Genomic DNA, 12,687 nt, shown 5'->3' on the forward strand with positions numbered 1-12,687 from the left:
GAGGAAAAAAGAGAAAGGGACAGAAAAACTATTTGAAGAGATAATAGCTGAAAACTTCCCTAACATGGGAAAGGAACCACTCACTCAAAACCAGGAAGCCCAACAAGTATCATATAAAATAAACCCAAGGAGGAACACCCCAAGACACATATTAATTAAACTGACCAAAATTAAAGACAAAGAGAAAACACTGAAAGCAGCTAGAGAAAAGAAACAAATAACATACAAGGGAATCCCAATAAGGCTATGGGCAGATTTTTCAGCAGAAACTCTGCAGGCAAGAAGGGAGTGGCATGATATACTTAACATGGTGAAAGGAAAAAACCTCCAACCAAGATTACTTTACCCAGCAGGCTCTCATTCATATTTGAAGGAGAAATCAAAACCTTCAAAGATAAACAAAAGTTAAGAGAATTCAGCAACATTAAACCAGCCTTACAACAAATACTAAAGGAACTTCTCTAGGCTGCAACAGGAAACAAAAATGCATCTACTCCCAAAATGAGACCAGTGGCCCAAATGGCCACCAGTAAGTCCAACAGCACCCTCATGGCCATGGTGACAGAGTACTCACAGAGTAGACACATGAATTTGCCACATGTGCTATTGCTGGGCTGTTTCATTTAAGATGCCCTCAGATTTCTAGATATTCACCTAACCTTCATCAGTCTGTATATATGATTTCCCAAATCACAGGAGAAATTACTAACAAATTTATCAATCTGGGTATTTTTAGATGTAAAGCTCTTTAAGAAGGTTGGGAATGGGGAGGAAACACAGGGATAAAGATTGTTCTGAGGCCTCAGAAATAAAAATACTCATGCTAGGACTTCCCATTGTTGCTCAGCACGTTAAGAACCTGACTAGTATCCTTAAGGATGCAGGTTCAATCCCTGGCCTTCTCAGCGGGTTAAGGATCCGTCACTGCCGTGAGCTGAGGTGTAGGTTACAAACATGGCTCAGATCCCACGTTGCTGTGGCTGTGGCATAGGTCAGCAGCTGAAGCTCCAATTCAACCCCTAGCCTGGGAACTTCCATATACTGCAAGAGCGGCCCTAAAAAGACAAAAAAAAAAAAAAAAAAAAGAAAAGAAAAAGAAAGAAAGTAAAAAACCTCATGCTAACCAACCTACCTGCCACCCCAAGTAGATATACATGAGGATGGGGGAGGAGTAAAGAAGGCAATAATGGGCAACTTTCTCAAACATTTTGGGGGACAATGTCTCACCCATCCACCCTGATTCCCCAGAGGAAACCCAAGTGTAGGGGGGAGTGTGTGAATTATTTATGCTGGTTAGTAGCTAAGCTGGGCCACCCACCCCAAGACGACCATCACCTCCCCTGCAGACTCCAAGGAGGGTGTCAGCAGAGCAGGATCCACATTCAGAAGCAAGAGCAACAGAAGAACCAGAAAGAGAGGAAGTGGCACATGTGCCAAAAAACTGCCTGGTCCCTCCACAGGTGCTGACCCAAGCCCCGTACCTCAGGCATGGGGTCAGGCTATCTGATCATCAAGGGCCAAATGTGACATGGATTAGAGGAGCTCTAGACCCAGGCAGGCCCTGACAAAATGGCGGCTTTTATTTGCTTGAGTAAAGGAGTGATGTGGCTTGGCCTCCATAAAATGCCAAATAGTGATAAATTGTTCCACTCACATGGCTTCTTAGACCTAGCCAACTAGAGTATGGAAAGACTCCGCGTGCCTATTGACATTGCTACCATTAGTCACCAGGCTAGGGTCTCTAAACATGGAAACTGACTAAGTGCACGTTACTCCTCCTCCATTCTGCAGTTGGGTGAGGAACAACAGAGGCCCAGGTCAAGCACATGGCCCCTGATGCTTTCCCATTCACCACAGGCTGGCTAAAATAGCCCATGGCACATCCACGGGTCTCCAACAAAGCACCAACAGGTAAACTCAGTGGAACCCCACAGGCTAATCCTCCCACTGTGACCAAAGCCCCCCACTAAGTCCACTTCTGCACCTGCCTTGGTTCCCTCACCTCACCCAGGTGAATCCCATCCCCACCCTGGGCACAGACAAAACTGAGATAATTCCTTCGTTTCCCAGTGTTTCCTTTTTTTCCATCTACCTTCAATTTGGTTCACTTTTTCAGGCCTCCTCTACTCCATCATTCTACTTCCTTCCCTTTTAGCACCCTTACCTCTTCTACTGAGTCACCACAAAACTAACTGCCCACACCAGCCTCACCTAGGAGCCTCCCAACACAAAGGACCTGGCAGGAATGGCCACCTCATGGTTTATCATTGTAGAGTGACAGAGGTTAGGCACTATGGTGTAACCTTAAGTCTGAGCACTTTCTGATTGGGTCTGTGATCAGTGATGTCCTTTACCACTTTTTATCAGAAAAGATTAAGACAAACAAACCAACCATAAGGCTCAGCTGCCCAATGAAGGCAATCTGGATTTCAGCAGTGCCTCCTATTGTACTTTCCCATGAGCAGGTCAATGTTGCAATGCACTAGCTTCCTCCTACTCTTATCAGCTGTCTTGATGAATATGGTAAAATAACCTCAACAGAGGAAGGCTGGCTGGTGTTCACACAGAATGCAACATAGAACGATGCTGAAAGAGAAGCAGGGCCTGGTACATGACAGGGAGTCAAAGACAAAAGACAAAGACAGGGATTCTGCCATGACCCCCTAAACATCACTGGCATATGTGCCTTAAAAAAACAAAAACAAAAAACTAGTCTCACTGAACTCAGTCTGTCTCTGACAGCAGAAGAGAAGCAGACAGGCCGAGACAGAAGACCAAGCCCAAATGCTGGAATCGCCCATCAAGCCACCCTGGGGGTAGCTGAACCAACCAGGAGCTAAGAACAAGGCAGAAACTGCAGGAGCTGAATACCACTAAGACATACCATCAACTTCTGCCCAACGAGTGCTACTGCTTCTCTTGGGCATCTGAGAAAGGACTGGGAGAAAGCTGTTTACAGAAATATTAAATCTGTGCCCCTATTGGCAATATCATCACCACTACCCCTCCAGAAGCAGCTATGCCAGATGGAGAGTTGGAAACCACCAGACATTTCTGTGTTTACAGTGGACAGTGGCACAAGCCCCTTTTACTGCTCGCAGTGATGTTCCTGGAGTCTATGCCACCCTAAATTGGCCAAGAGTACCATTTCCAGAGCTTGTTCTATGGGACAGGAAGCCCCTGTGGGACATAGCCAGAGCAGTGTGGCTCCTTAGTTCTGTATCTGAGCATGGGCAGATCTGGGTTCAAACTTTAGCAGCAGTAAATACGACTGCAGCATGTGCGGTAGGCAAAATGATGTCCAAGATTTCTGGCCTCTGGGTATTCAAACACTAATCTAGGTACTACTGGGATCAATAATCTTGATAGTGAGATTACTCTGGTAGCACAAGAAGTCAGATTTAAAGCACCAGAAGAATTCAATGCATCACTGCAGGTTTGGAGATGGAAGGAACCAAGCTACAAGGAATGCAAGCAACCTCCATAAACTAAGAGTTGTCCCCAGCTGACACCAGCCAGAAACAGGTACTCCAGTCCCACAATCTGAACTCTGCCGAAACAATCTGAATGAGACTGGAAGCATATCTTTTCCCAGAGCCCAGCCTGACACTTTGACATCAGCTTTGTGAAGCCCTAAGCAGAGAAACCAGGCAAACCCGTCAGGACCTCTGACCTACAGAATTATGAGGTGATAAATGGTATTTAAGCTGCTAAGTTTGTGGTAATTTGTTATGCAGCAACAGAAATCTAAAACAGTCTCAGTAAGTAGAGAGAGACAGTTCAAAATGGCCTGAATTCAGTGTTAGCCCTCAACCTCTGCATCCTCTCATACCCCCAGACATGAGAGCTCAGACCTCCTCTGGACCCCTTTTCCTGAAAAAGAGTACCAAGAGAACTGGGGAGGCAAAGACATTTCCTAACTTCCAAAGCCCACCCCAGGTGAAAACACCATCTGAAATCCTAGTAGAATGAATTCGATATTCCCCTTTCTACCAACTCGACCCCCTACGCACACATGTTGCCTCTATCAATCAGATGCAAGGGGAATCTGCCACAGGCCCTGAGTGTCCCTGTACATCCTTGCTGGGGAGGCCTTTACCAGCCCCTTCTCATCACCCTGTTCACAGCAAGCAATCTCGAAGATGAAATAAAATCCCCATCTGCAACAATGAGCAGGTCTGGAGCAGTCCTCAGCTATGATGCAAACCCCTCTGCCTTCACGGCATCTACCTGGGGCCCCTCCAAGTCACTGCTTGTAGGACAAAGACAGCAATAAAACATGAAGCTGGGAGTTCCCATTGTGGCTCAGCGGGTTAAGAACCTGACTAGTATCCATGAGGATGTGGGTTCAAACACTGGCCTCGCTCAGTGAGTTAGGGATCTGGCATTGCTGTAAGCTGTGATATAGGTTGCAGATGCAGCTCAGATCTGACATTGCTGTGGCTGTGGTGTAGGCTGGCAGCTACAGCTCCGAATGGACCCCTAGCCTGAGAACTCCCATATGCTGCACATGTGGCCCTAAAAAGACAAAAAAAAAAAAAAAAAAAAAAAAAGACAAAAAAACCACAAAAACCTAACAAAACATGAAACTCATGTTGCTTGCTGTGCTGAGTAATAAAGTTCTTTGTCTCTGTCCCAGGACTTTCATGTCTTCTGCTAGCATCCACGAAACAGTCAAAATCTAACTTGTTAGCTAGCGAGTAGGGTAAAATTCTAGACTCTGATCCTACTACGCTTAGAGCTTTAAATCAGGAGATCTAGTATCTTTACTTATCAATTTCAAAGGAACAAAATACCCTTTTAAAATTTTTCTTGCAGAGATAATAAAATCTACATCACTGGACTCTAGTGAGAACAAACTGAGAAACTGCACAGCACACCTGAGATATAGAAAATATTCATTATCTTTAAATGGACCCTTGCTCTCCCAAGGCACACATCCCCACAAAATTCACACAAAATGAACACAATTGGGAGACATATCTGTCTCCAAGATAGCAGTCCATTCAGAAGACAAGGGAGAAAAGACTCTAAAACACCAATTCCCAACATTTGCATAACAATGCACTCCTCATAAAGTGCTTCCACCCATATTGTCTCATTTATTCCCTACACAGAAATCAAGGCTCAGAGAGGTCAGTCCTTGTAGAAGCAATAATAACAAACTCCACAGTCTGGAAAACTGCTGTACAGCAGAAGCCCAGGGATGTGGGCTGAGGAAGCACTGCTGAAATGCAGTTGTAATGCTGTTCCAGCAGCATGACTGTGTCCTGAGGCACACTCTTCAGCCAGGTAAGGCAAGGGAGCTCCCATCATGACTGGCCCTCCTGAGGAATGCCTGCTTCGAGAAATGTCTGGAAACCACAAGAGTGAGATGTCTTTTATTCGGATATCCTGATTGTTTTTAAATAGAAAATTAAGAAAGTCCTTAATGTATGAGGCCATCCTGTCCTGGATGAATCTGGTCCCTTTGGTTCCTTGGCAGGTTCTGTCTTCTCCAGAAGTCTTGGGGCTTTCATCTTGAGACAGTGTCACTTGAGGGTCTTGCTGAGGTTGGAGAAGCCAATGCCAACACAGGTCATCAGCACTTTATCCCCTCCCTTGAGTTCTTCACCACACGGCTTGGTTTCAATTTTAAACATAATCTGGAAAAAGCTCTTCAAATGCCGCAAAAATTCTATCCTAAAAAATAAAAATTAAAATTAAAAAAGGGAGGGAGAAATGAAAGAGGAATTTGATTTTTTAAAAAATTCTCCTTCTTTGACCTAGAACCAAAGCTTTAAATTTCCCAGATAAGACGAACAGCTGAAATTAAGAACTTCTCACCAAAGCTGATTAAATAGCATTTATTTGCAGCCTGCCAGATTCGCAAGATGATTTTCCACAGCTTGCGGAGATGCACACAGGACAAATCAAATAAATAAATAAATAAAAAGGTTAGAGGTTAGTCCTACACACTTGTTAGACTGAACGTGAATATGGCATTAATCTTCAAGTGGCTCAAGCAGAGAGACACACATGCTTAAAAGCCTGAGAGCATCTTGAGGCAAAATCAAGCACAGTGACTACTGCTGATGCTGAAAGAGAAATCTCTCCCTCCATCGCTCAATCTCAAAAGCCCTTTCATTCATTCACAAATATTTATTGAGTAACGACTATGTGCCTAGGACCGTTCTTGGTGCTGGAGATGTTGCAGTCAACCAAAAACTCCTTCTCTCATGAAGCTTTCAATCTAGTCAGGCAGACAATATAAATATCTTTTGAAAAACAAATATACTTCCTCCAGAGTCGGAAATTTAAATAAACAAGGCAGATGAAGAAGAAATGTGGGTATAAAGTATTTGCGTATGTATGGCAGGAGGCAATGCTAAATAAGATGGCCAGTGAAGAGCTCACAGTGACTCTTTCTTGTCATCTTCCTTAAGACAGGGCAACGACTTCACCCCAGGAGTACCCTGGGAAGAGCAGTTCTATGGCAGGACCTTGATACAGGGTATGCAGGCTTCTACTGGTCTGGCCTAGCAGATTCAAGTTTTCCCCAGCTAGACTGACTCACCTGGAGAGGTCATTAAATAAGCAAATTCCTGAAGGTTTTGATCAACTGGCACCTGGTGGGGAGGAAGCATCCATGTGGAGAAGCCCAGAGTCAGAGGCCACATGCCCCCTTTCCATCCCTTCATGGTGCGCTGTCTCCTTGACGCATAGGGGCCAGAGTAGCCCTGGTGATTTTTACCAGCCAAGTTTGGGAAACCCTTGTTTAGTTAAGAACAGATGGTCTGCACATCTATAACGAGGTAGTTCAGGAACCTTGTGTTGTGCTGCTCCCCAGTCAAACCATCCAAACCGTTTTCAACCTGGAATGTACATGCAATCACCTGAGGAGCTTTCAAAATGCTGATCCTGGCAGGCGGATCAATGGGACAGAGTTGAGAGTTAAGAAATAAGCCTACACATCTACGGTTAATTGATTTTCAAAAACTGCCAAGGTAATTCAATTAGGAAATAAGCTCAATAAATAATGCTATATCAACTTCCCACGCCAAAGAACGAAGCTGCACCCTTTCCTCACATCATGCACAAAAACTAACTCAAAATGAATCAAAGACCTGTGTGTAGAAGCTAATGCCATGAAACTCACAGAAGAAACCATAAGGGTAAATCTTCATGATCTTGTGTTAAGTAAGGATTTCTCAGAGACAGCATCAAAAAGCAGAGTGAGAAAGGAAAAACAGATAAATTGGACTTCATTACAATTAAAATCTTTTGTGGACACTCTCAAGAAAGTAGATTGACAGCCCCCAAAATGGGAGAAAATATTTGCAAATCTGATAAGGCTCTGTTATCTAGAATATATAGTCTTACAACTCATTAACAAAAAACCAAATAACCTAATTTTAAAATGAGCAAAGGATCTGAATAGACATTTTGCTAAAGAAGACAAGCATGCAGCAGAGTTCTTGCAGTGGTGCAGAGGATTAAGGATCTGGCGTTGTCTCTGAGGCAGCTTGGGTTTAATCCCTGACCTGGCACAGTGGGTTAAAGGATCTGGTGTTGATATCTCGGATTCGATCCCTGGACTGGGAACTTCCACATGCCTCAGGTATAGCCGAAAAAGAAAAAGATATGCATATATAGTAATAAGCATATAAAAAGATACCCAACATCATTAGTCATTAGTGAAACCCAAATCAAAAGCACTATGAGGAGTTCCCGTCGTGGCGCAGTGGTTAACAAATCCGACTAGGAACCATGAGGTTGCGGGTTCGGTCCCTGCCCTTGCTCAGTGGGTTAACGATCCGGCGTTGCCGTGAGCTGTGGTATAGGTTGCAGACGCGGCTCGGATCCTGCGTTGCTGTGGCTCTGGCGTAGGCCAGTGGCTACAGCTCCGATTCGACCCCTAGCCTGGGAACCTCCATATGCCGCAGGAGCGGCCTAAGAAATAGCAACAACAACAACAACAACAACAACAAAAAGACAAAAGACAAAAAAAAAAGCACTATGAGATACCACTTCATAAGCCAAGAGAAAGGCTACAATTGAAAAAAAAAAAAAAAAAAACCAGATCATAGGCGTTCCTGTCATGGCGCAGCGGAAAGGAATATGACTAGTATCCATGAGGATGAGGGTTCGATCCCTGGCCTTGCTCCGTGGGACAGCGATTCAGCATTGCCTTGAGCTGTGGTGTAGATCGCAGACTTGGCTTGCATCTGGCATTGCTGCAGCTGTGATGTAGGCCAGCAGCTACGCTCTAATTTGCCTTCTAGCCTGGGAACTTACATATGCTCTGGGTTCGGCCCTAAAAAGCAAAAAACAAAAACAGATCATAACAAAAGTGTGGGTCAGGATGTGAAGAAATTAGAATCTCCAAACACTCCTTGTAGAAATGTAAATGGGTACCACCACTGTGGAAAACAGTCTGACAGTTTCTCAAAATGTTACACAAGGAGTTACTGCATGTATGATCCAGCAATTCCACTCTTAGGTATATATGTAAGAAAAATAAAAATATTATTTGAGTCTACATGAAACCCATTACAGGGGCAGAAAACAGATTAGTGGTTGCCTGGGGTGGGGCTAGGAGAAGTGAGAGTAAATAGGAACAACTGTGAATGGGCAAAGCGTTTCTTTCTGGGGGTAGTGAAAATGTTCTAAAATAAGACTGTATTTATACAACTTTGTGAATATACTAAAAACCCACTGAACTACACAGTTTAACAGGTGAACTATGTGGCATGAGAATTGTATCTAAAGCTGTTTGAAATAACTGAAGTTTTTTAAAAAAGGAACTAATCCACGCCTTCCACATTCACATAGCTTATACCAAACTAAGTAGAAAGCCCATTGCAATGCATTTTCCACCCTCTCTTGTCTGTGTCCTAGTTACTCTAGTCAAAGGAGGGAAAAGGCAAAAAGGAGAAAAGAAGGCCTGAACCATTCAGTCCATATACCCTGCCTGCCTGAAGTAGGGGCTGAGAGATGAAACTAACTACCCTGGAGAGTAGGGTCCTGGTGACTGCTACATGCTCGGTGAAAAACCCCTCATTTCTTTGCTCTCTCTTCCACCTAGGATCATGCTACATCAGCTCCATCTAAATTTAAAATAATATCCCATTTGCCACCTATTCTACGAAGCCTTCCCTAGCCAATAACCTCTCTGGATTTCCATAGCATTCTTGGCTCTGCTTTTGGAGTCTAATGAAGCAGGCATATACAGCTGTCTCAGAACTGTTCCCTCCTTCCTCTTGGTAAATTATTTACGTACCTCCAGGGCAATGACCTTAACCCATTATACCTGCTAGGCACTATATATGGCACTCAACAACAGGGTGCCCAAGAAAATCTGGGAGTTAGGGCTACTTTTGAGAAATGATTTCAACATTCTTCGCAATTAAGGGAAGTCGATTCATCCCCTTCTGGATTTCCCATTTTACTAACCAACTAAAATTTTCAGGTTTTTGCTCTTTGTTCCAGCCTCACAACCTTCCCAACTCTGCCCTAGGGAAAAAAGAAAACAAACACACCAAACCCACAGATAAACAGTCCACATCTGAAGGTAAAGCTTCCAGCTGGCAGCCACGCAGGAAAAGCCAGCCATCTCACCCACTCGTCTGCATTCTAAGGAAGAAAACAGCCCGTTCCCTCTTGCTGCTACCTCAGTTCTAACAGAGGCCAGAGACACGCTCTGTTCCCTGAGTCTGCCCAGCCTACTTCACTCTGAATCGTTCAACTGTGCTGGGAAAACCAGACACCCTCCCCAGCTGGCAGAATTCCTAAGAGGCTGGGCCTGCTTCTGATCTCTGCAAGAAGGAGAGGAGAAACACAGGCTTGAGTGTGCAGACCTGTGTATTTGCAGCTTTGGGTATTTGTAGCCTTTGGAATCGTCAGAAAAAGCAGTCAGTTCCACTTTTTACATAATGTTCTGCCAAGCCCAAGCCTTCAGCCTGTCTGAGGCAGAGTGGGTAAGGGACTGGATGAAGGTACGTTTCATGATGCCCTCCCACCTCCAGCCCATCCTCCCCATCCTGTCCTGTAGCTGGGACATCAACAAGCAAACACGCTCAGAAGCTGAGGAATAACTGCAGACAATATTAAATCCTAACACCCTCCTTAAGAAAATGAAAACCAAATAGAATAAGCTTGCCCACATCTATATGCAGGTGAACAAAGTCATGTACAGTGCCAGTCCACCTCCTTCTCCACTGCCCCACAGCTCTGCACAGCCACAGCTGCATGCTGGCCCCATGAGGCACCACCCCCCTTCCCTTTCCTTCCAAATACCATACAGCAGATCTACACTGTCTAGACACAACAGCACGCCACAGAGCCACGCAGAAGAGACACCCACAAGACACAGAGGGCAACTCCACTCCTCCAAAGAGATAACTTCCCGCAGTGTGACTGGCAGCTTTTCAGACAAACCATTTTAGGCAAAGGGATTATGTATGTAGCACTGAACTCCTGACTTAGAGAAGTGTCCACAGTGCGCTTTTTTGACTCCCCCACTACCCTGGCAGAACAAAGTGATTTATTTTCAGAAAAACAAAACACCAATAACCTACTTTTCATGAAAGCCTCCAGTCCATCTGACAAGCAGGTTTCAGAGAATTCTGGAGCACAGAGGTGATTTTTCCTGTGTATTTTCCAAGAGCAGGTTGTTCCCACCACCACTGTGGGTCAATAGGTGAAGGCCACTGGGCTCACGGTCATCAGCCCATTGGATCCCAACTGCCTGGAACTTGCCAGGTTGCCTGGCCCTGTCCCTTAAAACACAGCCACTCCAACTAGGCCTCCAATCTGAAGCCTGCAAGAGAGTGGAAGTAAAAGGGATCCCGGGTGGGCACTGTCAGCTCTACAGACACAAACCATGTCAGAGGGTCCCTCCTCCTGCTCCACCAAGCCACGAGGACACTGGGGTTACCAACCTCACAGGTCTAAGGAGCTGCTCTGCAAGTTGAGGAAATGGAAGATCTGAAGGTGGGAAAAGAAATGTGCTCAATAGGGGCCTCCCATAGCCATTACACAGCAGCTTTTAAACATACTGGAGGTACGTTTTCTGCCAAAGAGCAGCTTTCCCAAAGCCCAGCTGATCTCTGCTCCAAGAATGAAGTTATTAAACCCTATTAAAAAGGCAGCAGGAAATAGACAGCCAGGCTAGCTGCACTCTCGGGAAATGTGAGTCCCACATCAACTTCAGCCAAGAACTCACTATTAGCAGGTGACTGCCCTCTCTTTTTCATCCGAAAAGTTAAAGATATCACTTGCTTTTACCTTATGCCAAACATGTTCTGCGGCTCAAACAGCATAATAAAGGCAACAGGGCTTTGCAGCATTTAAACTTCTTTCCAGATATAAGGTGGAGTATGCTGTGCTGGCTCCTGAGATCAGTCAGGCAAGTAAACCCAAAGATCAGCGCGCCCAGCCAGCAGGCCCCAGTTTTCCTGTGTACCATTCCCACTGATGTTCACATCGCGTGCTTCACAGTGGGTGAGCCAATAACCCCATCAGTCCGTGCTTAACAAGGACACTGAATTCTTGCTCCTTAGCACTTCACACACAGTGGAAAGAAGTCATTTATTAAAACTAGAATAAAACAAACTGACATGGTTTATTTTAGACTTCTAACTAAAGACAGAAGGAGCTCATTCTATGACAATTTAAAGTGAGGACTTGGAAAACATACAGCAGGGCATCTGGCTCAGGCAAGCAGGTTTATAGATGTTCCATCCCAACAACATGGATGGAATCCCAGCTCTTACTGCAGAGCACAGCGGGTCAGGAAGTGTGGACTCTGGATGAGATGTCAAAGGTGCATCCCACCTGCTGACTGTTGTGACCCTGGGAGTGAGACTCAATCTCTCTGTGTCTCCATCCCTTCACCTGTAAGCTGGAGTGTATAACAGTACCTGCCTTTATCACCCTTGTGGGATAATCATGAAAACTGAGTAAGTATTTCTAAAGCACTTAACTGGCCAGGGAGTTCCCATCATGGAGCAGCGGAAATGAATCTGATTAGTATCCATGAGGATGAAGGTTCAATACCTGGCCTTTTTCAGTGGGTCAGTGATCTGGCGCTGCTGTGAGCTGTGGTGTAGGTTGCAGATTCGACTTGAATACTGCCTTGCTGTGGCTGTGGCTGTGGCGGAGGCTGGAAGCTGCAGCTCTGATTCAACCCCTAGCCTGGGAACTTCCATATGCTGCAAGTACGGCCCTAAAAACCAAAAAAAAAAAAAAAAAAAAAAAAAAAAAATCTGGCTAATAGTGAACACTATAAGTACTGTTAAATAAACATCTATTTACAGGATTCTCGGGAACAGTAAATTAAATGTCATCTGTTTAATAATGTGACTTCAGGAAGTTATAAATTTAAAAATTAGTGGATACAGATTTAGAGATAGCTGAACAGACAATTTATAGCTGACTTCAAGCCTGAGATGACCCAAAGCAAGTTAACCAGGTCTCCTGGTGTTCAAAACAACTTGAACAGCAGACTGGACTTCCCTGTACGTCCAGCACTGACTGGGCTCCAGTGGGGGCACAGCCCCACTGGGAGTACCTGACCTCAGTTAAGCCTCATTCCACCTCCATAAGCCCATGACTCCAGGACCAGTCACCTTCTCTACAGATGAGACAGAGGCTCGGAGGTGACAAGCACCTTGTCCACAGTCTCCCAGTGCTGCAGAGTAGAGC

The 12,687-nt window shown here is 44.9% G+C and overlaps 1 protein-coding gene across 6 annotated transcripts in view; it reads right to left on the reverse strand.

Annotated features, from left to right (window-relative positions):
* Positions 1 to 4,881: 4,881 nt before the first annotated feature.
* Positions 4,882 to 12,687, reverse strand: part of RCL1 (RNA terminal phosphate cyclase like 1) — a 94,633-nt gene continuing 86,827 nt past the window's right edge. For all 6 annotated transcript variants that reach the window (XM_084986476.1, XM_084986477.1, XM_001926437.5 and 3 more), the window contains one exon: positions 4,882 to 5,682. In XM_084986476.1, the coding sequence (XP_084842602.1) occupies positions 5,532 to 5,682 (151 nt within the window). In that variant the 3' untranslated portion in view covers positions 4,882 to 5,531. The remainder of the gene's footprint in view (positions 5,683 to 12,687) is intronic.

The sequence above is a fragment of the Sus scrofa genome, chromosome 1 (genome assembly GCF_054392235.1).
Source record: "Sus scrofa isolate SSC_HxYL_T2T_F1_AM1 chromosome 1, Sscrofa_HxYL_maternal_Yorkshire_Landrace_v2.0, whole genome shotgun sequence".
Classification (NCBI taxonomy): domain Eukaryota; kingdom Metazoa; phylum Chordata; class Mammalia; order Artiodactyla; family Suidae; genus Sus; species Sus scrofa.